Source organism: Centropristis striata, chromosome 16 (genome assembly GCF_030273125.1).
Source record: "Centropristis striata isolate RG_2023a ecotype Rhode Island chromosome 16, C.striata_1.0, whole genome shotgun sequence".
Classification (NCBI taxonomy): domain Eukaryota; kingdom Metazoa; phylum Chordata; class Actinopteri; order Perciformes; family Serranidae; genus Centropristis; species Centropristis striata.
The window spans coordinates 7,832,765-7,859,379 of NC_081532.1; the positions used below are offsets into that span (position 1 = coordinate 7,832,765).

At 39.2% G+C, this 26,615-nt stretch overlaps 1 protein-coding gene across 2 annotated transcripts in view; it reads right to left on the minus strand.

Annotated features, from left to right (window-relative positions):
- sos2 (son of sevenless homolog 2 (Drosophila)) overlaps positions 1-26,615 on the minus strand; it is a 42,092-nt gene that overhangs the window by 3,668 nt on the left and 11,809 nt on the right. Inside the window, exons 2-22 of one of the 2 annotated variants that reach the window (XM_059352955.1) lie at positions 22,734-22,859; positions 22,417-22,548; positions 20,856-21,020; positions 20,546-20,752; positions 16,356-16,499; positions 14,855-14,965; positions 9,281-9,379; positions 8,469-8,596; positions 7,622-8,277; positions 7,444-7,525; positions 7,165-7,287; positions 5,440-5,552; positions 4,480-4,702; positions 4,242-4,361; positions 3,990-4,152; positions 3,083-3,200; positions 2,712-2,884; positions 2,503-2,619; positions 1,239-1,503; positions 471-512; positions 207-310 (exon numbers count right to left, since the gene is read on the minus strand). In XM_059352955.1, coding sequence (XP_059208938.1) covers positions 207-310; positions 471-512; positions 1,239-1,503; positions 2,503-2,619; positions 2,712-2,884; positions 3,083-3,200; positions 3,990-4,152; positions 4,242-4,361; positions 4,480-4,702; positions 5,440-5,552; positions 7,165-7,287; positions 7,444-7,525; positions 7,622-8,277; positions 8,469-8,596; positions 9,281-9,379; positions 14,855-14,965; positions 16,356-16,499; positions 20,546-20,752; positions 20,856-21,020; positions 22,417-22,548; positions 22,734-22,859 — 3,411 coding nt within the window. The remainder of the gene's footprint in view (positions 1-206; positions 311-470; positions 513-1,238; positions 1,504-2,502; positions 2,620-2,711; positions 2,885-3,082; positions 3,201-3,989; positions 4,153-4,241; positions 4,362-4,479; positions 4,703-5,439; positions 5,553-7,164; positions 7,288-7,443; positions 7,526-7,621; positions 8,278-8,468; positions 8,597-9,280; positions 9,380-14,854; positions 14,966-16,355; positions 16,500-20,545; positions 20,753-20,855; positions 21,021-22,416; positions 22,549-22,733; positions 22,860-26,615) is intronic. The other variant, XM_059352956.1, reaches the window with a different exon arrangement.

The following is a 26,615-nucleotide window of genomic DNA, read 5'->3' on the forward strand; positions in this document are numbered from 1 at the left end:
GTGTTATTATGCAGGAAAGTTTAAGTAAATTAAATATTGAAATATTGGCCAGTTACTGATATATTTTAAATGCCAAACACACCCTAAAATAAGGCTCTACTTCAAGTTGTCACCTTAAAGCACAGTATGACTTTTGCACTTTTTAAACTGATTCAAGGTGTTGTTATTAGGGGTATATTTGTTGGGAAATAATATCCTGCTCTTACTTTAGCTTCAGACATCGCATCTTTCCTTCGTGGAGGCAGAGGCGGCGGCTTCAGCAGCTCCTCCCCGAGCTGGTTGAGGCTGCCACAAGACACAGACTGAAACTCTGGGAAAGAGGAAAGAACAAGTACAGGTCATGCTAAGTATCACAGCACACCGATCACACGGTGATTACACAAGTCTAAGAATGATTCATCATCAGACAGTCAGGCAGAAAACAATCAGGTAAAAATGACTTAATTGAAAACAGAAAAGCCCCCACTCACTTGAAGGTGGCAGAAGAACAGGAGCAAATATGGAGTTGCTACCTATAAAATTTAAAGAGGGAGAAGAAGATTGATTTCACAGGAAAGGTGCATGCTTTTACCTTTTGCACGCGTTTAAAGCTTTATTTTTCATTTTCTCTACTTTTGTACAGACCACAGATCTCTTGATTGAACCAATCAGAGCAATTAGTTTCATTATTAAATAATCTTCAGATTTTGAGATTAATTGATTATTGGTGGTCTATAAAATGTCAGAAAACAGTGAAAAATGTTTCTCAAAGTCCAAGGTGATGTCTTTGAGTGTCGGTCCAAAACCCAGAAATGTTCAATTTAAAATGCCATGAAACACAGAAGAGCAGGAAATCTCCATATTTGAGAGGTTGATCATTTTTCTGACATTATTGCATAAAATTACTTTAACATTCATTTAACATACATTATCAAAAGGTGCCAATTAAATGCAGATAATGCCCAAATGCAGATAGTTGCTCAGAAATAGGACTGTCCACTTAACAGTTAAAGTTTACTCCTTTGAATTTTAAAAACAGTATCAAGTGAAATGTCAGCAGAGTCCATTACAGCTGAAATTCATGCAATGCAATTTTCTGTAAAACACTGTACACAAAATACTAATTTGGTCATTAACTGATTTCCACAGAAATGTTGAGAAACTTCCTTTCTCTTGAAAAAACAAGTTCAAACACGTTTTTTCAAGAAGAGGAACAAAAGTGGCATTTCTGCTGAATTTCAAGCGACAGCTGATCTCACCGCTGTAGGAGCTGCTGAGGTCGGGCTCCGTGAAGACTGAGCTGAGTTCGGAGGAGGCGGACTGTGGAGGGGTCGGCGTATTCGGGGAGGTGGGCACCGAGACGGACGCCGGCGTCTCCGGCTCCGTCTCGGCGATACTCCGGAAGGTGATCTTATGCGGGGGCTCCCTCTCCAGGGGGACGGGGAGGCCCTTCAGGGTGCCAGAGGTAGACGTTCGCACAGGCCGGATCCCCGGGGATTTCAGATTGTACATGGTCTTCCTGGGCTGAAGGGGGAGATGCAGAAATTCAACAATGAGAGATACTGAAGCAGCAGAAACTGAGCACACTTTAGTATCTGTTTGTTTATCACAATTAGTTTTGTTATTGCGATATTTAACAGTGTTAAGCATGTTTCCTGATATCTTGCAGGCCCTGTTTGGTACGGTGGCCCTGAGAGCTCACAGTGCTGCAACTTAAGAAAACACATGCAAATACACAAAACATAAGCAAATTGAGAAAACATCTTCATCAATTTGACGACACAAGCGCAGCATTTAGAAAACGCTGCAAAGACCACAACACAACAGATGTGTTTCCAGAAGACACTTAAAAGTGATGCACATGTCTGGACACACATGTGATTTTATCACGTTATTTCAAGATAATGGTAATTTCACGTTATTTCATGAAAATTATATTTTCATGTTATAACGTGATATAGAGCCCACTAGCCCGTATCAATCACATTGCAGTAAAACAAATCAAATAAATGAATGATACACATTTTAGTTGGTCTCTCTCAAGGGCACTGAGTTGATGTTGGTCTTGCTAGGCCGCTAACGATAACCCGCTATCGGTCGCCGGCTAGTGCTAGCACGCTATCGATTGCCCGCTAGCGCTAGCACGCTATCAATTGCCGGCTAACGTTATAACATGAAATTATCATTATCTTAAAATAACCTGATAATATCACAAGCGTGTCCAGGCGTGTGCATCACTTTTAAGTGTCCTCTGGAAACACTTCTGTTGTGTTGTGGTCTACTTGCAGCGCTTTTTCTTATTGTGTTGTGGTCTTTGCAGCAAGTTTTCTAAATGCTGCGCTCAGGTTGTCAAATTGCTGAAGATGTTTTCTCAATTTGCTTGTGTTTTGTGTATTTGCATGTTTTCTTAAGTTGCAGTTGCTGTGAGCTCTCAGGGCCACCGTAATTTGGGATTAAAACAGGGCACTGAACTGAAGCAAAAAAACTTCATTACAACTAAAACCCTTCAGTCTGGATACTTACAAATCGGGGAGCCTGCCTGCAGTTCCGTGGCTCAATATCCAGAGACATTTTGAACAGGTAGTCAGCGAACTCTTTCTCACTCCTGTTGCCCATCGGGTTCAGGTTCTCGAAGAACCTCTGTGCAACAACAACAAATAAAAAAAGGTTTTGAGTCCAGGGTCCTTAAAACATGTTGAAAGACTAAAAGTCAGCATTGTAAGAGCGCTCACCCTGATTTCGTGCTCCACCTTCAGACAGTATGGCTGGTTCTGATACTGCTGGATCTCTCCTGTGATTTCAGCCACTTTCCTCCTCTTGCTGAAGTTGATCAGCTCCTTGCCGTGGCGTTTGAGGAAGTCTGGGTTACCCTCCTCTGTCTTCAGGATGTTGGTTAAATAGATACCTAGATAATGGTAAAGTAAATATGATTGTGGTCAGAAGAAGAACATGGTTTGAAATGCAGCCATATAGAAATGTAAAACTTTGCTGATTTTGTAAGAAATAATGGTGACTGAAAATGTTGTTTATGCATATAAATTCTTCTCAGTTCATTTCATTCCTCACTTGTAGTGGTTCCATAGTAACACTGCAGAAGACTTACCAAAGAAAGGCACACAGGGTGGGTTTATTGACTTGAGTTTGAGCAAGTATTTCTTGAAGTGGTCCTGGCTCAGTTCCACAGCTTCTTCCAGGATTTTCTTTTTCCTCTCTGGTATTGCCTGAGTGTGAAGGAGGGAGTTAAACTTCCATAAATTATGGTCTGGCCATCAGTCCAGTATTAGATTAAATGCTAGTCAAAACAATTAACATCAGGGGTCAGATGTATGAAAGACATGTACGCACAAATACCCTGCACATGCCTTTTCCCACCCATAAAGTGGTATTTATAAAGAGCTGCAGGTGATGTGATAAGGTTTAGATTAAATATCAGTCCAGAGACAGGGACTATTTCTTTAGGTTGTTGCCAGTTTCGTTGATTGTGTCATTAAATTAATTTAAATTAGATGAGTGATGGATATCATAACGTTTTATTTAAATTTGAGCCCTCATCTCCCTATTAATGATGGTTTAATTTATTCTGAATGTGAAACACTTTGTAAAATCACTTCTCTCCAACTACAGATCTTTAGATTTCATATATAGAGGATAAACCAACCAATTTAGTCTAAGATATTAGGACTTTCAAGTCAGTTCAAATATACATTTTTTTTCTCCACTTGAACTGTAGAAAGGATCTTAGAGTAGCAAGGTTGTATCGCTATTTTTCATCAATTGAATCTCATTTTTTTGTTTCCAGGTATTTAATGAATTTCAGCTCCAAGTGTGTCTATTAACTTTAAGTCTCTTCGACTCTTTGGTGGAATTTTCTTGTCCATCTTTAGAGGTTTATTGGTTTAGTAGAAGGTTACCATACAGTGAAAATACATGTAGAATGGCTGCAATATTTTTTTTTAATCATTAAGTGATTTTGAGTTTTTCTTGTGGCTGACTTAACAGTTTAAACTCACCTCAAAGGTGTGGTCGAGCCTGTAGACGGGGACAGAGTTGATGGCACTGACCACCTCCAGCACACCGTTGAAGTTGTTGAGCTCCTGGAAAACCTGGAGAATCTCGATGACCCGCGATAACACCGCCACCCTCTCCTCCAGGTTCATCGTCTCTACAATACACCTGAGAACAACAGACACAAACACGGTTACCGGTGTCTGTTTGTTTACCAAGACTTTAAAATCTCCTCTGGATTTTCCTCTGAGACTCACTTCTCGAACCACAGAGTGAGGTTGGTGGTGTGGCGGATCATGCGGAGCAAGTTGGGCGAGTTCTTTTCTTTGTCCTCTTTGGTCCAGACGCTGCCGACCAGCTCAGACGGCCGGACAGCTCTGTGGAGGAAGTGGGCGTTTTATTTTTTAGGCAGGCAAGTAAACAAAAAAAAACTGTGATACTTTCCCTGTCTCCTCTAGTCTAGTCTTCATCCACTGCTCGGTCATAGTGACTCACCTGTAGAGCTCTGACTCCAGCAGAGTCAGCTGGCGGGCGATCTCTATCGGGTGAAGGGTCATGAGCTCAAACAAGTCCGTTTGGCCCGCTCTGCAGATGTGCCACTCGATGGGAGGAGGCGGGCTCTCGAAGGTGATGTTGTGGCTGACACCGTTTGACTGCGTCTGCAGCTTCCTCTTGATGATCTTATTGATGGACTCAACCCACTTTCTCATAGACTTTCCTAAAAAAAAAAAAAAAGTAAAATATATTAGTCTCTCGAAAAACACAAATTTCATATTGCAGGTAGAGGTTAAAGCATAGGTCTCAAACTCGCGGCCAATTGCGGCCCTCTTGACGATATTTTGTGGCCCCGACCTTGATATGAAAGTTTAATGTGAGTTTTATATGAATGGCACATAACCGTGTTGCGTGTGGAAGGTCCCTTTAATTACTTTTTAAAAATAATTTTGTGTCTTTTTAAAATAATTGTGTCTTTTTTAAATCATTTTGTGTCTTATTTGGTAATTCTGTGTCTTTTTTCTGGTCATTTTGTTTCTTCTTTAAGTCACTTAGTTTTTTTTCTGTCATTTTGTGTCTTTTTTGGTAATTCTGTGTATTTTTCTGTCATTTTGTGTCTTTTTTAAGTAATTTTTTTTTTTTCTGTCATTTTGTGTCTTTTTTTGGTCATTTTGATACTGCCTCCAGCGGCCCCCAGGTAATTTGAGTTTGAGACCCCTAGCTTAAAGTAAAATCCTCTGTCACTGTGTTCATCCAAGTCAAAGATGACCTAAAATAACAGCAATAATTACATTTACTCTAATGAAGAATTACACTGCAGTTATTATATTTGCAAACTATGCTTTAGCTAGTGAGGAGATAATGCTTTAAAAGGCTGTTAATGTTCAGCTGTTAGTGAAACTTCAGCACTGATTGTCTATTTTTAGGTAATGAGAGAAACAAAGTGTTTGCTGTTCTGACCTCGCAGCTGAATCTTGCTGGTGATGTACTCCTCTAATCGACTTCTCAGCTCTGGATCGTTATCAAAGTCGTAGAAATGATGTTCGACCCACTGACGGAAAACGTTGAGAACCCTGTGAAGCAAAGACACGTTTACAGTTTATATGCATGTATATTTCATATACTTTTTATTGAAAGTATTTAGAAAAGTCTTCAGAAAAACATCACTCTGATATTTTTTCATTTATGTACAACTGACAACAAAAATGTAAAAATTTTCATCCTGTGGGTATACTTTTACCACCCAAAATCAGAGGCTATTTAAGATTATGTTTTGGCATTTAAAAGTTGGTATAGTTGATATTCAATACCATTAGATACCACAGGGGGAAAGGGCGGATATTTTTTTAATAGCTTCAGTGCTTTCAGGCCTATCAAATGTATAACTAATGGAGATCTTTTCAAATATGTGGTATTGAAAAAGTATCTAAGTATCGGTTTTACTTTTTACAGCCTTTGTCTGACGTGAAGAAGGCAGACAGAAAACAAGGGCAGAGAAAAGTTTACCACCCAATTTGTAGAATATATCCACCAAAAAAATCCAAGTAATAGGATATTACCTGACAAAGAGGTGACAGAATAGAGACATTAAGCCAACAAAGTCCATTTAGTCAGTGTGTATTCTTCACTTGTGTCTCTTAACTTTTTTAAAAAGTGGCTATTTAAAAATAGAAACAGCAGGAAGGTTTTTGAGCTTTAAAGGACAAAAGGTGCATCTGAAGAGGGATTTTCACCTACTTTAAGTGTCCTGGATTTAAAGTAAACTGTTGGACCACATTTCAATGTTTATAACAATTGACCACCCAAACACCAAGACAGTTTCCTTTCATTTTTGTTAATCTACTATATACTCAAACACTGGAAGATTCTTATTAAAGGTGTTTATAATGGATGTTTGTTTGGGATGTTAACAAACCTAAAAGCAATCTTTTGATGCTTCACAAAATACATAGTATTAGTCTTCTGTTCATTACGTGTATTATACTATATACTAAGTGCCCACTTGTGTTTTAACTGTTCTAACTATGACTAAAGTTTAAAGGATTTTATTGCAGCTGCTCTGAACTACAGCAGCTCTCCGTTTTTAATGGGACTTACGGGACTATTCCTAACTCTGTTCCTCCTTATAAGGACACAAAGTCTAATACAAAAGTAATTCTGTGGCTCACTGAGAATGTTCAGGCCTTAACAGGAGAGTGTAAAGGAGCCAAACAACAACAACAGCACCAGCAGGAGACAAAGGCACCAAACCTTTTGTAGCACTTTGAAAGGGCCTTGTCAGGAAATAAAAGAAAGCAGCTACAGATGCAAAAAAACAAAGTTTAAATTTAGAATTTCAAGGGAAAACTATTTTTATACCAAAAACATTATTATATAACTGTCTAATTCCACCTATAAAAGTTTGATCTTAACCTTCAGAGACCGTTTGATCACACAGTTCAGGTTGACCACCTCAGATTTAAGATTAGCAAAGCAATGAATCTTATGCTCTTGTATTTTACTTCTTGTTTTGTGGTGCCTATTTGTGGTGCTTTAACTTTTGCATAATACAAAAACTTTGCCTTGGTTTGTGTAATCAAAGTGGGATTTTTTTCCTTTTTTTTTTTTACTATTCTTGCAGTAATTTCTCTTCGTCTTTGGGAAGCCTAACAGGAAACCCATCTGAGTCAGATTAAACTCTCGTACCTGAGTTGGACTGGCTGCACATATTCCTTCCTGAATCTCTGGAGCTCGGCCGCCATTGGCTGATCGCCGTTCCAGAGAGCCTGTCGGTCCTCCTCAGTCGGTTCTGGCTCAGGGATCTCAATCCTGAGAAAAATAATGATCAGATACATGATATTTCACCCAGAACACCACATAACTGATAGGTATTTTCTCCAAGTGAGGACAGATTGTTCTTATGGCTCAGACAGTAATACATTAAAGAACCACAGCGATGAAAACACTGTTGTGGTTAAAGCGTACCTGTCTATCAGCAGGGTGAGAAGCTCTTGTGGTTTGCAGAATGACCGGTATGTGGTAAGAAACGTGCGCACAAAGTTAGGATCTACAAACAGATGAGAGAGATTAGATAACAACCGATCAACATCACAATGCATCTCTGCAGGTATTTTAAAAGTTTTCTTCCGTTCCAGCAGCTTACCAGCATACATGTGGTAGGTGAGCCTCTCTATGAGCTTGACCACTGTGCCCGCCTTGATGATGGGGATGCCTGTTTTGCTCTGCACTTTGTCCTCAAACACAATATTCTCCTCAGAGTCCTGCACAGCAAAGCGGTAAACGTCCGGGGAGGGCAGTCTTAGAGGATGCGCCTGCTCCTCGTGCTGCAGCACTGTGTCCAACATGCGGTCCAAAGTGGAGCGGTACTGCAGAGTGACCAGCCCTGCCATCCACGCCGCCTTATCCTCTGCTGTCCGTGCACAGAAAACTGCGCAGTTTTCATCTTTTCCTATCAGTTCAAAGGCGTGCCGCAGCTCTGCAGAGTCCTCGCGATCCACGATGCGGATCTTCCTCAGCACGAACTTCTCCTTCAGACGGTACTCTGCACCGCTGCCCGCACCCGGGAGCCGTGAACTCTGATTGGCCTTGCAGCTTATCATCAGGCCGTCAAAAAGGAAGTTGTGTCTCTCGTGCTTGGCGCCGGCTCGTAGAAGCGGCCCCTCCAGGATGAACTCGCTGCAGCACTGACCGATGTCTTTTCCCTCCCAGCCGTCGATGCTCTTCTGAATCTCGTTCATGCGTTTGATGGCTAGTTGTTTGCTACGAACCTGCCTGCTGTACAGGCGGTACATGGGCTCACTGTGAAGGAGGAGTGAAGTTTGGAGTCAGAAAACTAAAGAGTTCAAGACATAAGTTAAACCACTGAAACATCACATCTAACACCGGTCTGTGCCCCTGCAGCTGCTGGATGCAACTGACTAACTAATAACATCTGGACATAATGAGCAAATGAATATTAATTATAACAACAACTAGTAGAGGAGGTGTACCCGGGTTTGCGGCGAGGCTGGTGCTTGGCATAGATGCGCTCCACGCTACACTGAAGGTTAAGCAACGCTGTGATCGCCTGTTTCAGACATTCTCTGTCATCTTGGTCTTGACTGCGCTCCTGAAGTTGCTGTAAAATTAACAGAATACACACATCAGAAAGGTTACTATACTACGTAACAAATAAGCCTACCATAGATGTTTTTCATGGCCGAAATAGTAGCTGTGTTTCCATTCAAATGTCAAGAAAATCTTAAGCAAACTTTTGAAATTTGAATTTAACGAATAAGTGAATTAGGTATCTATTGGCTGTGATCCGCCAGTTAACAGGGAAGAAGAAGTAAAGGTTGCAAACTGGAAACAAAAATGGAAAAAAGTCTTCAGGAATTTGGTCAAATATGTTTATTTGTTCTTTGACATCAGCTAGTGCTGGCCTTTTCTCATGCTGTCCAGAGATGACGACAAAGTAATATATTATCTGGGTTGGTTCAATGTTCACTAAGGCAGAATTTATTTGAAAACTACTTCAAGTAAGAAAACTATTCAAGTAAGTGTAAAAACTTTTTATCTTATCATCACATTTTCCATTCAGGTTTTTAAATGCAAAAATGCATTAAAAAAAATACAGTAAGATACTAATGCAAACACAGTTAGTGATATGTTGTAGCAGGGACAGCACACGTGTTGCTGTGTTACTTTAAAAATAAAACAAAAACAAACCAAAAAAAGAAAAATAATGTAAGAAAGTATCTAGAAAAACTGAAACCACAGTGAAACATGTGTCATGTTTAATTAGAAATGTGTCAGGACTTACCTGAAGAAGCTCAAAGTAGTGCATACAGTGGTATACTGGGACCATCATCAGCTGTGGAAGGACATACTGGACAGCTTCTTTGAAGCCTTCTGCAACTGACTGGAGACAGAAAGACACAAAGGAACTGTGAGTGATGAATCACTCCACAACCCATTGGAGGTTATGTTTGTTTGCTCGACAATTTCTTTTTTTAAAGATTTTTCTGTTTGTCAGAATTGCAGAAAAACTACTGGCCTGGTTTTAATTAAACTATGAGGAAGGCTGAAGCATGGGTTAAGGAAGATCCCATTAAATTTTGAAGTGAATCGCTGGATCCTGTCTGGGTCTGGATCTGAATCACACAAATTACTTTTCACTTTTATTAACATGGTGACATAGAGCATTTGGTCTTGGCGGAGTTCTGTGCTCTCTTAGTGAGCAGAATTGTCATTTATAAATTAAAAAAAACATGTAAAAAATAATTGTTTTTTCTCCCAAAAGCTTAAAAAAAAAATGTCTTTGCTCATCCAAGACACAACCAGCAATGGAAAAAACAGCAACAACAACATACCAATTCACATGAAACTTCTAACTTTCATTTTCACTTCCAAATAATTATAAGTTAGAGGACCGTATGTGTTTAAACCTGTCTACAGCTTGTGTGTTGCGGCCTCAGCAGATCTCATTTTAAATGCGCATCTAGTTTTTTGTTAGTTTGAATTGCTACCATGATGCAATTCAGTAAAACATGATTTTATCCGTCAGGCACAATGATAAATGATGCAAAAATATATTATAAATATGTAAAATAACAAAATACAGCAATTCAGAACTGTAAAAAGGGGTGTTAGTGGAATTAAAAGGTGTAGGCTTCAGTAGAATATAAATGAGAGTGAAGAGGCTGCAGCGTGATGACTGATGGAGGATGGAGGGAGGGAGAAGCGGTTGACCGAGTAAAGGCTTCAGGGTAACCGGAGAGGAGGCCGTCATAGTATCCATTTAAATCTCCCGTTCCCCTGATAGACGACTCAGAATCAATATGCTACTACTCAGACTCCACAGCAGCGGCCACACTGTCTGTGTGGGGAGGGGAGGAGATGAAGAGGGTCCGTGTGCATGGAAAAGAAAAGGCATCAGCTGCCTGACGCACACTGATGGACAGCCGGGGGAACAATGACCTAAGTTTAGATCATGTTATTGATATGTCAGCATCCTGCAGGTTTACAAATTGTCTGCCTGCATTAGGGCTACACATTTAGATGCATCACAATCAGCACCACGTATTTAGCCTCATTGGGTGCAATACTGGTGCTACGCTTATAAAGGTATGACACTTTTATCTGCTGTTGAACCTATATTATCCCAAATGTTTATCACAATGTTGAAACCTAAAGAAATCTGTCATTTTAATCAAGGTAACGGACTGTTTCATTGGTCGGCTATCAGTGGCATCACATCCCCTTTGTGCACTGGTTGTCTGCCAGAAGCTCTCATTATTAAACTTTTTATCTGGTTTTAACCACATTTTACTGGCTGTTTTTAACTATTTATATTTACCAGATGAAGGATTTTGCTCGTTGGACGTCTTGATCTTAAGCCAACGGAGAAATAATCTTTGCTCGCTTATTTTCTCCCCCCCCCCCCCCAAATTAATCCATTTATCATAGCTACAAACTATAAACAGAAATTGTTGTCAAATTTTCTAATTTCCAACGGTCCTTGAACTAATCATGTGCAACAAAAGCTTCCCTCAGGAAAAATAAGTAAATCTGAGCTTTAAATAGTGTCATTATAATCACTTTATCCTACAAGTCTCCCAAAAACCCAAAAATAAACTGTTTATAACTCGGCTGAGACCAGTCATGCGACAAAAATTCATTGAAATTTCAACTGAACTGCAGGCTGTTTACACAGAGCAGAGAGGAGAGGACAAGATAGGTTGCAAGCAAAGGCTGTAAAATTGTAAAACAGTTTTTTTCCCCCTTTTTTGTTAAAATAGATTCTCATAAGAAATTGAATTTAACGTGGCACCACAACTGTATCATACTGCACAAAATACACTTATGGAGGTGCAGGACTTATACAGGAAAAACAAGGCCACAGTGAGTACAATGTGACAGTAGCAACAAAATACCCTGAATCCACCTGGGGTTTAGAGGATTAACAACCAAATTTGCATTTATAGTAGTAGTAGTAGTATTAGTAGTAGTATTAGTAGTAGTAGTAGTAGTAGTAGTAGTAGAGTTTATGTACAAAAAGGATCAATGTTTATTTTGTTACTCCTAAATATTGATTTGGATATCTGCTTAAAAGTCCAGTATCACAGGAGCTCCAGTGATGTCAGCATGATGTGAAGGACTACTGATACATCTGATTTTAGCAGGTAAATAAAGATGATGACATGTAAAAACGAGTCTCTACAGGAGCATGTATCATTGTGGTAGCAGCCTAAATATAAACACACGGTGCAGTAAGAATATGGTACAGAACGACTATGAGAACAACATGTTCTCATTTCACAGAGGTACAGGGCTGCTTGAACCCATGTTGTGGGTCTTTTGCGGCCTTAATTCACAGCTTATTTTCAACATGAAATGCGCCTTGGGCCACCAGCCCCCTCCACCACCACCACCACCACCCCCATCCCTCCTCCTCCTCCTCCTCCTCCTCCCCAGGAGAAAAATGGCCCGCAGTGTGGCTGCCTGTTCTATTTTTAAAAGGCGATGTAATTTACCCACAATACCAGACGCTGCAGAGTGCAGGGGCTGAGTGCTCGACAGACACATCTATCTGACAGAGAGTGGGGAGGGAGGGAGGAAGTCAAGAAGGACGGAGTGAGAAAAATGAAGTACATGCAATGAGACAAAAGCTGAAGAGGTAGAGCAGAAGCACCGATGATGATGCAGCCGGGGGTTCGATCGGCATCAAAGCAAACATGTACGTATTAATACCAGGTGCTGCGGATGAAGGTGTGCACGTAACGTACAAATATGGCGGAGAGACGAGGAGACGAAAAGCCGTCAGGTCACAGATGAAACACAAAGTGAGAGATGCTAAAATAAGATTAGCCAACAGTGCAGAAACGGAGGCGGGAGCAGTTTGATAAAGAGGGGTGGAAGGTGTGTGATGGGGTGGAGGGGTTTAGAGGAGAGGCACGATTACACCATCTGCCCCTGGGACCACATACACACACACACACACACAGCTAAATGGATTTGCAAAGAACCACAATATATACAATTAAAAAATATACATTTAGGCTATGGCAACTGATTATTTTTTTCTTTCGAGTCATCTGGCAAATATTTCCACAAGTTATTTTTCTGTCTGTAAGATGTCACACTTCCAGAGCCAGATTTGATGTCTTCAAATGTCTTGTTTGTTCCACCAACAAACCAAAACCTTAAGAAATTCAGCGGATTATCATATAATCCAAAAACAAAACATTCACAGTTGAGACATTTGAACTTGGCACCTTAAATTCAAACAATTTGACTTAAACCACCCCAGGATTTGTTACTCAGATTGTGAGTCCAAACCCCAACGAAACTCAATCAAAGATGATATTCGGGAGAAAAAAAAAGCAGCAACCCTGCATATTTGAGAAGCTGGAACGAATACATGTCGACATTTTTGCTTGAAAATGACTGAAAGGACTGATACACTTTAAATTTGCTGTTTTGAAAATGTTGTGTTGTTCAACAAATTGATTTATAAGTTGTATGTAGAAAACTAAATGAATGAATATTGGTACTCAAAGACAGGCAAATGAAACTAGCCTGAGACAACATGCATATTCTAGGTTATATACTGCTCACATAAATAGCAAGTGCAACACTGCAAGGTGTTTTTAAATGAATACAGCGGTGCTATCAATGCAGTGCAAAAAATAAAACTGTATTTTTAACTCTAGCGACTTTCCTCCACTCTCATACAATGACTATAAGAAAATAAACACTGGGTGTGGGTAATCAGAGGACAGTGCCATCAGTGTTGATCTAACTGGGGTTATACTGGTGGTTTGAGGGTAAACACAGCGAGGCCTCAACCTGAGGTCCAGAGTGGCTGTCAGCAGCAGCGTTTACTTTGCTCCAAAACTAACAGAGCAGGATGACGTACAGCAGGATTGATTAACATCTCCTCAATTAAAGTAGATATATGTTTAAACTCTTGAATAGGACAGCAGAAAACCACCTTGTAAAGTAATAAATACTGTTGCGAGTTTTAAAGCTCTGCTTCATGTGAACGGTCCGACTCGCCGGTCTTTGGCCTGAGAAAACACCAGCAAATATTTCATCTTCAAAGGCTGCCAAACTGCACCCCACCGAGCATAATTCAATGCTATTCTTGTGAGGAATGTCCAAATAAAACAATGCGGCAGCAGTGAATAAACTGTACACAGGACGCTGAATATGTCATGACATGCCCTCAAACGATATTGGGAGGAATTCCACCAGGTTCACTTCAAAGCAAAACAGGAACAAATATTCGAGCACCGTTTGCTTCGTGTAAACACATAAATGACCTACTTCTACCTACATATTAAAAACAAACTATTTATTTTTCTTTTCAGGTTTATGGCATTTGTGCTTTATAAGAAAGTTTACATTTGAAAACAGCAGAAAAGTCAGGAGTGGGAGACATAGCAGCTTTAACCCATTGACGCCTAAAACTTCCTGTAAAACCTCTGGGCGATTTTAAAATAAGCCCCTAAAACCTGAAGTTTTTCTGGAAATTCATCAGAAGTGTCAACGCTTCTACTAAATAATAGATTTTTCAGCCTCTGTAGCAGATAGAAATGAAATTCAAAAAGTATTTGAGAGCTTATACAAATACTACAAAACGACGTAAACGCTTTCCAGGCTTCAATGGGTTAATTATCATGGATTTGAAACGCATGACAAGGCAATTAAAAGTCACAAATTTAAAGCTACTCAGTAATAATGACACTCAGCTGTTTTATGTTGACTGTGTAGTGGAAAGAAGTTGAATAATAGTGATTATTAGCTGTGGGAGAAACATTTAGCTTTTTTCCTTTCTTTTAGTTTTTCCATTATCATTTTATTTGTATTTATTCAATTGATATTGTAATTTAAAACATTTTTCCCTCTGTATGTTTGTATATTGATATAGTTATGTACTGGTTACGTTTCTTGAAAATCCAATAAAGCATAAAAACCACCCTAATAATAGTAATATAATACTAAATTATATTTAAAAAAATTATTATATTAATACTAAAATGTATACTGTTTATAGTAACTTAATATCAACCATTTATTTAACAGAATTGATTCATTTCTTCTAATCACACATCAGTTATGTTCAAGTTTCTAGAAATGTTCTATTTAAAAGTTCAATTTTTTTTTTTAAATGTTAATTTGAGGATTTATTTTTAAATATGTCAAACTCTGCATGGCTAAACATAATAAACTAAATCAGGCTAAATGACTATATTCTTGAAGATTGCAAGTGACATTTCCCAAAATGTGAAAACCTTTTTATATGGTATATCAAGACAATCTCAGATATAAACATTATGAGGTAATTTTGCGAACGTGTCAAATGTGTCTGTGGCCGATTTGAACATCTTACCTGGAAGTAGAGGCCGGCGGTGGACCGTGCCATCAGGTTGTTGAAGTGCTCGTGGAAATCCTTGCTGAGGATATCCTGAGACAAGGTCTCGTATGGGTCAAATGCCTGCTCCTGTAGACGGGGAGGGAATAACTCAACAATTAATGTCCACACCTGAAAATATTCTTACATAACAGGAATAAGGATGCTGAGATGCAAGCAGTATGACAGATACACAGTAAAGGTAAAGTATTTACTGTTTAACCTAAATTGCAGAACTAGCAGGATGAAAAACAGCTTCTTTCCCTGGGCTGTCACAACTATCAACACTCACACAGGATAAATTGATTAAAAGGTGCAATAAAACGGACATGTGCAATACAATTGATATGTGCAAAACATACAACCTACCTCACTTATAAATTATAGCATTTTCAGTAGCCATTTATTTATTCTTATACTTATTTATTACATCACATGTCCTTGTTCTTGTCCAGCTCGGTATTTTTAAATGTTTTTACTCATGTTGTTTTGTGTTATGATTGTCTTACTATGCACCTTATGCAGTGGCACTTTCAATTTCGTTGTATAGTTGCCTATATAATGACGATAAAGGCTATTTGATTTGATTTGATTTGATTAAAGGAAGGCACTAGGATGTGCTTTAGAAATGTGAGATGCACAGCTTTACTCATAACATAACATTCGAAATCTGAATCAATATGTAAATGCAATGCAGCCTCTTTTTTTTGCACGTTTATTCAATCTGTTTACACTCAGTATTTTGGCAAAGTTGCAAGTAAAGATTTGGCTAATCTATCATGTACTTATGTTGAAACTGACGATTTATATTAATTAAAGAAAGTTTACTTAGCAAAAAAAAGAGACATTCATATTATCTAAAATATACATTTTAATTTGTTTAGTTATCCATCTACACTATTTTAAACTTTTAAAAATGAAAGTGTTTCTCATAGAAATAACTGTTTTGGACAGTCCACTCAAATAGATTTTCCTGCATAAAATGACAAAATTAATGCTCCATATCAATACTTTTGCACATCTCTATAAAACTATACAGTCTTCTCATTCTAAAGCAGTTATATTGTGCATATTTGTTATCGTATTTTATAGTTTATAATGATTTTCTATTCTATATGTATGTTCTTGACTGCAGGACATTGCCTTCACTTCAGTTTTCTCTTAATATTGTTTTTTGTATGCACCAAAAAACAATTTTACTTCATTCTTCAGTTGCAAGCCATGTATCAAATACCACCTGACAAAGATGTTTTTTTAATGTTACTCTTAACTCTTTTTTTTTACTATTACAAATACAACGTCAACCTGTGGAAACCAAGCGTCTGTGTATCGTTTACACCCCTTGTCGGCATTTCTTTGCACTTTACTATTAGAATATATTTCTGTTAATTGTATATACTTGGCAATTCATATTTGGATAAAGTAATTTGGCATTACACATCTTGAACAAGAGGGTTTTCAGGTCAGAGAAGCTTCATACCTCTGCTAGATCTTCAAAGCAGCTGCCCACCAGCGGATGAGGGCTGCCATCAGCTGTCATCTCCACAGCGTCCTCGATCAGTCCCAGCAGCTTCACCGTCAGCTCGTGGATGTCCAGGATGTTACTGAAGATCACCTCCACATCCTGCGCAACAAGACAACAAGAGCAGAGTTAATTAAAGGTTAGATGGTTGCTGGATTGAATCCTTGAAACCAGCTATGAAAGTCTGCTGTGGAGAGAGGGACTAATTACCTTATTTACCTCCTCCTACTTCTAAAAGGGGAACTCTACTGATTTTACACATCAAAGTCTGTTTACAAACATTTGCTTTAGTTGCATTGGGAGTAATGTACATGCCAGGTTTTAACAGTGACTTTGACAGAGTGTCTTATTTCATGGTTGAACCATTTAGACTGACAGTGTAGCGAAAACTGACTTATTTATACTCATTTATGTTTCAGTTTGAGTCTAACTTTTAATTGAATTATTACCTCTTCCGAGGGGGTCATAATTTCATTTTGTCTGTCTGTTTGTCAGCAGGATTATAGAAAATCTACTGGCCTGATTTTCATAAAACTTGATAAAAAGGTGTAGCATGAGCAAAGGAAGAACCTGTAATTTTGGAAAGTATCCGAATCAAAAGGTGGAAACACAAATATGCTTTTCACTTTTGTTAACATTGCAAGATATGATATTGGTGCTGCATTCAGGTGGTGTCAGATTAACTGGAAAAATGGTTACCGACTGGGACAATTAACATGAACAACCCCTGCAAAAATCGGAACAACAACTTGGAAAGTTGGAAATACATTTCTCGGCTCTGCACTTTTGATCTATTAATATAACTGAAATACTAGAAGAGATTCTACATACTCAAGCAAAGTTGTTCTGCAATTTGCGGAACATGATTCGATGACTGTCGGACTCAATGATATGCTCCACTTCCTTTCTTGGTCGCACAAATAACGTATTTCACATATTTTCCATCTTGCACATTGATCCCGCCTCCAACAGTCTCACCAATTTATGGCCTCCGTTACTACCTCCAAAGGTGGTACAGAGCCGGGATCACTCGTTGCCCCCATTACACCTCTTCATTATGAAGGCGAAACGTCACAGAGATGTAAATATTGTGGCTTGAAACGGCTTGAGGAGCACTTGAATGCACCATGGGGCATTGTAGCGCCATTCTAGTTTTGGATTCTTTCATCCCACCATAACACTGTAAGTCAAACACATACATGGTTGCCTAAATCTCGCTTCACTGAAGTTATTTTCCTGCAAATACTTGGCGATATGACGGCCTCAAATATTCAAGGTGAATAAAATCCATAATCCTACAACTCCAGGGCTTATCTGAGAATGATCACATTTTAAAATTTTCTTCTGTATGAAAGTAAACCATTGATAGTGGCCTGTATATATCTACACTGGCGACACCGCAAACAGGAGCTACTTATAACAAATCTGGCTTACTTTTAAAAACCAATTTGCCCCAAAGTAAATATAAATGCTGCTTTATCTATGTCAAAGTCAGACTTACACTGATCAAAGTGTTTTCTTTAAATGACGTTTAAGAATCCTACCACCGGAAACTGTCAATAACCAGGTTACATAATTGCATGTAAACACGCTGAAGATGTTTAACCGTGCCAGCATGTGGCAGAGTGTTGCTGAAAGAGCACCCATTCTAGCCCTTCCTCCTTTAGATAAACAAAAGCTAAAAAAAAAAAAAAAGTGGTGAGAATGAGAATGCTCCAAACAATAACAATAACAGGCTCAATTTGCCCGAGGAAATCATTAGTCAAGCAGACGAGAGCCCTAAAACAGCACAGAGTGATTATCGACTGCTAAATTCTTTATAGAAGTTCCGTCCTGTCATTATTTGACCGTAACACTTTCTTGACATCTCCCGAGTAATTTCAGATTATGCTGCGTTTCAACAGACATAATTGAGGTTCTTTTGGCGAGGGCTGCAGATGTTGTTCCTGTCTCAACATAATTACATGTTCTGCATTCCACTGGGCCTCACAAAGGTTTATCCTCCTCACCCAAATGATACCACAAATTACCCAACCCAAAATATGCAAAGCCACAGCGACCCATTAAACTCAACTTTCCATTCACTTCTTCTCAACCCATAGTCCCACTGTTCAACTCCTTACGCTTACTCATACTTTTTCTTTTCTTTTTCAGACAATTCGGAGCACCATATTAGGCACAATGTAATTAGCAATTTGTTTCTTTGGTTAAACCTCTTGGACAGTTATGCGTGTCTGGAGGGGTCGGAGAGCATGGGCGGTGCCTCAGGAGATGACACCAAATTGTTAGAACTTTTTTTTTTTTTTTTTTTATATCAGGCATTGACATATCGGCTGTTCCAAGTCTTTAGCGTGTGACCTTCTGCATACAAGATGATTCTGACTGTCCAGTCATCAATCAGAAAAACTAATGCCTTCTCTTTGTTCTGTCTGCAGTGTGGAGACACAAATAGTGAAATTACTTAAAAGAGAAAGAGGAAGGAAGGAAGGAAGGGAAAGAAAATATATCATACTGTCTCTTCTTAAGGTTTAATAACATAAATCAATGTTTTAAAATCTGTTTGGGTGTTTCAAAGTGCTTCCTGGTGCTGATTAGCAGTTAGCGGATTACAGAGTTTCAGTTTTAATCTTTAAATGTTCTTATGCTGGATTTCGCTGGAAATGCTTTGTAATTAGTTTTACAGTTAGCTGGAAACTTAACTTGTTGTTTATAAGCTGGTTTTACGGTAAGCTGGCAACCGCTACTGTATGCACCACAAGACGTGTTTGTACCTTTCACTATAACACTGCATCTTTTGATGCATTTTCAAACCTATTTTTGAGCAGCCTTTATTTTGCACTCTTTCAATACACAACATGCAGTTTCTCATGTAGTATACTACCAGTCCTGTGATGCACAATGTGTTATAAACAGCGTTGAGCTGCTGTGAGTAGCTGTAATAAGTTTAAAAAAAAGTTGTTGTTAGTCCTTGTTGTTTTCTGATGTGCTCTCCTTTATCAAGTTGTCAAAGAGTTGATAACAACCCAGTTTATCCACACAATGATTCCCCTGTAGGCATTTAACAGCAGTGCAGCACTACTGCTTAGCCCTGCTGCTACAACCCTGAGAATCTTTTTTTTGTGTGCACATGTTCAATTGCAAACAGTACAATGACAGTATATTTATTTTGTTATATTTGCATTTATATGTATATTGCTCTTCTGTTCTGTGTCATTACTTTTTAGGCCAGTTTTTGGTTTATTGTTATGTTTTGTTATGGGGAGGGGAGATTTTTCCTCCATATATTGAGTTGGATACTTATTTGTAGGGTTTCCATTTTGTCACCCATGATTTATGTTATACTGCTACACTTTTTTATCCTAATAATAGTCAAGTGGTATTGTCTGATTGTTCAGGAAGTAGTAAATCTTGGTGCTTCTGCCGGGGCCTCCTGTAGGCCTGGAGGAGCACTGCATAGACCTGAGGAGCCACAGCTGAACTAAATCCCCCTATAATTGAATGTGCTTTTGTCTCTTGTCTCCATACACCCTGAGGAAGGCGCAAGCCGACACGCGTTGGTGTTTTTTATATGTAACCCATGTTAAAATAAAGGGTTTTTAACTTTTCCACCAATCCACCAGAGTGCCTGCATTTTCTTATTTTGAGTTCACAGTATATTTATTGTTCAAATTGATAATACTTAATTGATTATTGTGAAGGCCTGCAACAGGTTCCACAAAAGTTGGGACAGGGTCAGCAAAAGGCTTGGAAAGTTTTGAAATGCTAAAAAAAACAGCTGTTTGGAAGATTTGATCAACACGACTGTGTGCTCTGAAATGCTTCAGAAAACTGTTGTCGTAGTTTGTCGCTGGTGCTACAAATGGTTGTTACCAGTAAAAAAATTTAAAAAGCCAGCCTCTGTGACATTATGGGGGTTTGTTGGTGCCCATGGCATGGATAATTTGGACATTTGTGAAGGCAGACATGGGAAAATTGTGTGTGAAAATAGCATGGTAATGATTAGAGCTTGCTTTGTATTCTAGGTGTCATGATAACATTAGCATGAATAGATAAGTGACAGATATGAAACAATTGCTCCTTTGATCAAACTCCTATGAGAAATGAAACATGTCGCAATTTTGACAGCTTTTTAATTAACTGTTCGTCACCTGAGGCGTGAAGATTTTTGGGTTGGACAAGAAGTGTTGGCGGAACACTTTGATGATGAGGTCGAGCTCTCGCAGGTACTGCCGCTCCTCTGCGATTTCAAGCCTCACCAGGTCGTCGTACGTGAGCTCCCCAGAGGACGACGGCTCCTCTGTGCACTGAGACATCAAGCCGATGTCCTCCTCTTGGTCAAACATGTCCATCAACACCTGGAAACAAACAGCAGGAAGGAGCAGTCAGCCAGAGTCAAAGCAGTTGTCCTTCACGGTGTTTCATGAGTGTCACTTTTCTTTTCTTCTCACAAATTCTCACCTTGTCTGCACACATGGAGACCTTGATGTCCTGCTGGCTGATTTCATAATGACGAATGTTGCCGACATAATTGCCCGCCAGTTTCAGTATGTCTGCCGATATGTATTCAAGCACGGCCACGATGTACAGGGAAACATGGTAGTCCACTTTATAGCCCAAAACCTCCTGTTGAAATAATAATGCACATGGGTTAAACATCAGTTCAAAATTATTCTTAGTGTCCGTCTATACCTGCATGAAGGACCAGATCAGTTCAGGGCGATTCAATTAGTCTGAACCAAGCTGTCAAAACAGTAAGCTTAATTGGATTACAAATATTTCCCAGCAACTGCCCTGATTTTCTGGCATCAGCGTCGACTACGTCTTATGAGAATAAGAACACTGCTACTGTTCAGCATTTGTTAAAGGGATAGTTCAGATTTTTTTTTTTAAATGGGGTTGCATGAGGTCCTTATTTACAGTCAGCAACGCTACCAACTTTAGATGGAGGTCAGCACGCCCCCACTTTAAGGAGGCAGGCAGGAATACCAGTACAGCAGCTTAGCAATGTACTGCTGTAGATGGAGGCAGCAGCAAAATGTATTATAGCCATCCCAAAAAAAGACAGTTTTAGAGTACACAATATTTAGAATATTTTCACCACTTAATCTTGCTGTTAGACAGACCTGTTTGAGTTTATGCTGGGTAGAACTGAAGCCTTTATTTATGCTCTCTTCAAAGCCACCAGACTTCTTTGACAAAACATTCATTTTACATGGCAGAACATGGAAGCTGCTCTTCTACCACCGCCTTGATCAGTTAGTCACTTATTGTGTGACTTTGGTGTTGTACAGGTTGAGTTCGGATTCACCAAAGTCACACAATAAAAAAACTAACCGATCGAGGCAACAGTAGATCAGCAACTCCCATGCTCAGCAAGGCTAAATTAATGTTTTAAGCAAAAGGAGTCTGGTGGCTTTGAAGAGAGCATAGATAAAGGCTTCAGTTCCCAATTGGAAAAGATGCCTGACAGCGTGGTTAAGGGGCAAAAATATTCTAATTATAGCATACACTTCAACTGATATTGAATTTTTTATATGACCAAAATAACCCATTGAAGCCTGGAAAGCGGATACGTAGTTTTGTAGTATTTGTATAAGCTCTCAAATACTTTTTGAATTTCATTTCTATCAGCTACAGAGGCTGAAAAATCTATTATTTAGTAGAAGCGTTGACACTTGTGTTGAATTTCCAGAAAAACTTCAGGTTTTAGGGGCTGATTTTAAAATTGCCCAGAGGTTTTACAGGAAGTTTTAGGCGTCAGTGGGTTAAGTTTAGCTGCTGCCCCCCATCCACAGTAGTTCATTGCTCAGCTTCCCTGATGGTGATCCTGGCTGCTTCTCCAAACTGGGGTGTGCCGACCGCCATCCACTGAAGGTAATACACTGAGAAACATGCCTTTGTACCGAAATACTTTGCTAAGACTAAATTACAATCTTGAAGTATAATTCTTCCCATGTTGCTATTAAAAAAATATTTGGGGAGTGTAAAGCTTTATGTGATTTATGAAGAGACCCTTTACCTTAAGCAGTGGGTGGATCTTGTCCACAGGGAGAAGTAAGGGGTTTCTCCTCTTGCGTTTCTCAATAGCTGACTGGGCGTCAGCAATTGCCCACTTATCTATCGGGTGGGGAAAGGTTTTCTGGACGCGTTCCTGGAAAAGAAGAAAATGACTCTCTTAACACTTGATAAATTTAGAAGCATTAAGATGATTGAAAGCTGCAAGTCTTCAATTAGTTATGTGGAATGTAGCTGTGGTAGCATGCGTTTCCTAACTTCATTTTGACAATTTACAACATATTGTGAATTTATATTTAGATGCTCTGTCGAATGCCTTACCTCTACGTCCTGCACGGAGCGAGGCTGGGCCACACACAGCATGTTGAGCAGCTGCAGGATCAGCTCCTCGATGTGCTGCAGGGCATCCTCCTTCGCCATGAGGTTTGGGTGGACCTGCTTCTGTACCTGAATGTCGGAGACAAAAGTATAAAGAGATGAGTCAAACATACAGCAAGATGGTTGAAAGAGCATCCTCCAACTTCAAAACTTGTGAAATTTTTTTGGGTTCGAGTTTGGTTTCGCAAAGAGAAGGAAAAATACTTTCTCTTGCACCATTCACATGACGAAACTATGTAATACGTAAAACCGATCGTAACACCTGGTATGATGCACATCCGTCAGGCTCAGGTCACATTTAATGACGTCAAGACAACAAGTACAGACAATGACTGAAGACAAACACCTTTCTCTTGGTCTTACAGGGTCATATTGGTTGTTTTTGCATGTTTCAGCCCATTAACTACAAATTATACATAATTGTATGGTAACTTTCCAAAGTATACAATTAATAACTCTGTTTTCATTTATTTCAGTGCAAAAACAACTTGCAGAGGCATGAAACTTGCTCGATTTAAGCAGTTCATCACAGTGAACATTTCAACAGTTCTTTTGTCAATTTCACATTATTACTTCCACATGTCCTTTGATTTCCTCATCAACTTTTCATCCGATCGACTTCATATCGTTTTCAGACGACCCAAGGATATGCAGTGTCAAGTGCAAGCTCTTGAGCACTACCGGATCTATTTATTAGAAGTATGTAATATATACAATATGTAGCGTATTGAACAGCAACTCCTATTAACGGATACACCGCTGAACGGCATGCTGGGAACAGCTCCAGCATTACAAACAGATTAAGAAAGAGAGACCAGAGATTTTAATTGTAGCAAACTCAAACATTTCAAGTACCAGAGATGTAGCTTTTGGAATGAATACTTTTGTTCCCAGAAAAAAACCTGGTCCCAAACAGCTAACTGTTAGCAAATACTTTAGCACTGCTAGGCGACACAGCTTTATAACGTCAGGTGTATTACCAAGGACGCCTGAAGTGCAGTGTCAAGTACAAAGTTGTTTGGCAACTGATATTGCAAGCAGCAATATCAGAGGCCACGCTATTGGCCCGTCCCAAATAGGCATGTTTGAACGGGCACCGCACTGATTTAAATATTACATGCTTGTAGTTGCCATCAAGGAAGCTCTGACATCCAAGAGTTGGCTACTTTTTAAGTTAACTTTAATTTATTCATTTCTCCCCATTCCTGCATAACCTGATCCAACGTCACATGTAATGGATGTGTAGTGGAATTCTTTAAAGACAATGACTAAATTCACACATTCCACATTGTGGTCTAGATTTAATTTTCCATCAACACAATTTGTTAATGCCGAGCTTTTTGGCAGCTCACTGTGAAGCCTCTTGGATGTTAGTGTGTCCCTGAATGCACCACCGAAAAAGTTCTCAAGACTGTCCTTGCCAACATTAAATATTACATTACAGAAAATGTAATAGAACAGAATGTACTAACATGAGGCTGACCAAATGTTCATTGTGGAGGATTACTTCTCTTTAAAAAAGTTTCAAGTATGAAAGTTAATTTTTTTTACAGCATGGGAAAAAAGGGTAAAAATGGCTGCCTGGAATGTAGGAAACCAATCGAAAACATATGAAACATATGAAATGCTTGTTCAGCAGTAACATGAAGCCTGCAAGATTTGTCACTTTGGGCCAAAGGACGCAAATCAACAAGCATCTTCTTGTAAAAATCTGGCAGCACACAACAGAAAAATTGAAAATCTGCATCAAGGAAATTAAGCTGCAAGACACTGGTACAAAATAAATCTGTCAACATATATAATCTCCATAAAAAGGAGTGAAAATGGATTTTAAAAGACTCTATTGCTGATTTATGAAGTCATCTGGGCTGTCTGGGTATTGAGACTCCTCAGGGTGGAACCAGCCTGACAGAAGGTGTGGTTTTAGGTGCAGACAGCAGAGAAGGTGTGGCTTCATCAGGTCTACAAGTGGAAGAAGAAGAAGAAGAACACCCCCCTCCCACCCACCTTCCAACCTCCCAAAAGTTGTCGTCATTCGGGCCGTGCCCTCTTGCAGGAATGTTGTCAGTTGAGATACTATTATAGCACCCAAAGCAGACTTAGAGGGGGAGAAAAAAAAGCGAGGTGGATAGAAAGACAGCCTAACATTTACTCTCGGCTCACAAAAGCCAGGCCTGTTCACATGCTAGTGATGGAATTACCCTGGCATATAGTAAAGTGGGGCATTATGATGACAAAACATTGCCCCCGGATTTAGGAATGTGAGAGGAGAGTTAAAAGGTCAACGCAGACCGAGCTTCATGCATTCTTGTGCTCTGACTTAACAGAGATGCAGCGACAGGCAGGATGTCCCCTCAGTCTCAAGTTTGACTTCATTTGTTGACTTAGAAGGTGAAATTGTCATTCAAATGATTTTTAAAAGACCCCCCCTTGTTTAATGAGATCTGTTTTGGATTCTGATTCATTAACTACATTCAGATGCTTCTTAAAACAAGAGCTGGAAAATCTGAAGCCCCAGCTCTGGCCTCATTTACGTTTTTGTACGTCATTTCTGTTTTGATGCACACTCACAAGACCTAACAGTTATAAATAAGCCACAAGTTTAAACTCCACTTTGGAAAAAATATATATCAAAGGAGAAGTAGGTTATGAGATATATCCTCTCGACCGCAAATAGGCACTTGACCAAATTCCACAGGACACCAGGAGCTGTGAGTCACCACACTGAAACTACGGGGGTTTCCCCTGACTCCATTCACAGAATAGTTGGCCCGTTTCTGAGAGGCCCACATCCAACAAGTGTCGTCTATCTCCAACAATGTCAGGATGGGACACAGAGCAACACAAATACACAAATCTGAATGTCATTTGAATAAAAGCAAAATAGAAAGTGAATTCAAACACAATGCATGCAACTGTAAGGGGACGAAAGTGACCAACTGGATTATATCATTGGACTTCGACACATAACAGCCTATACTGTTTCCTGCTTACAATTAGTCAAGTAGTAGAAAATGTACTTAATAATGACTAATTAAGAGCCAATATGTTACTAATTGGCATGCTAATAAGCAACTCATTAATGATGAATAGGTTAACCTTAATATAAAGTGTTACCGAAAATTAATATGCAACAAGTTTGATGATTTCTTTTCCTAATTTTCAACCAAAAATGCCCAAACATAACTAGTTCCAGCTCCTCAATTGTTAATATTTTCTGTACTAATAAAATGAATATCTTTGGGATATGGACCAATTTATGGATAAACTTAATCACTTAATCATTTAAGTGTTTTTTTGTTGTAAAAAGTGACAAAAATTCAGTAACTCCAATTTCTCAAATGTAAATATTTTAGTTTTTGTAAGAAACTTTAATGGCCAATTGTCTCCATTTCTCTATTCTGCAGACTAATAGATGATAAAAAATAATTATTAGTTGCAGCCCTAAATGCAAGAGTAGATAGTAGATTATTTAGTGGAAAAAACCCTAGATGTGGAAGCATTTAAGAAGCAATTTCACTGACTGAATTTCTGGTTTTAAATGAGACGTTAAGATGCCGTGGGACCGAGCTGCTCTCAGTGAATCTGTCAGTTCTGTTTGATGACGACGTCTAAATCGAGGACTGAAAGCAGAGCGGGGCCATGTGCAGGTATGACTGCGACTCAGAGTATTTACAGTACCACTGAAACTTGATCCTAATGGGTGATGGATGCAACATGGTCTAATATAGTTGGCGGCGGACTCTGAAGTAAGCACAAGCAAAGTGAAAGCTATTGAGTGGAAAAAAATAGCAGGGGAACTCCTGCATCTGAAAAGCACTCAGA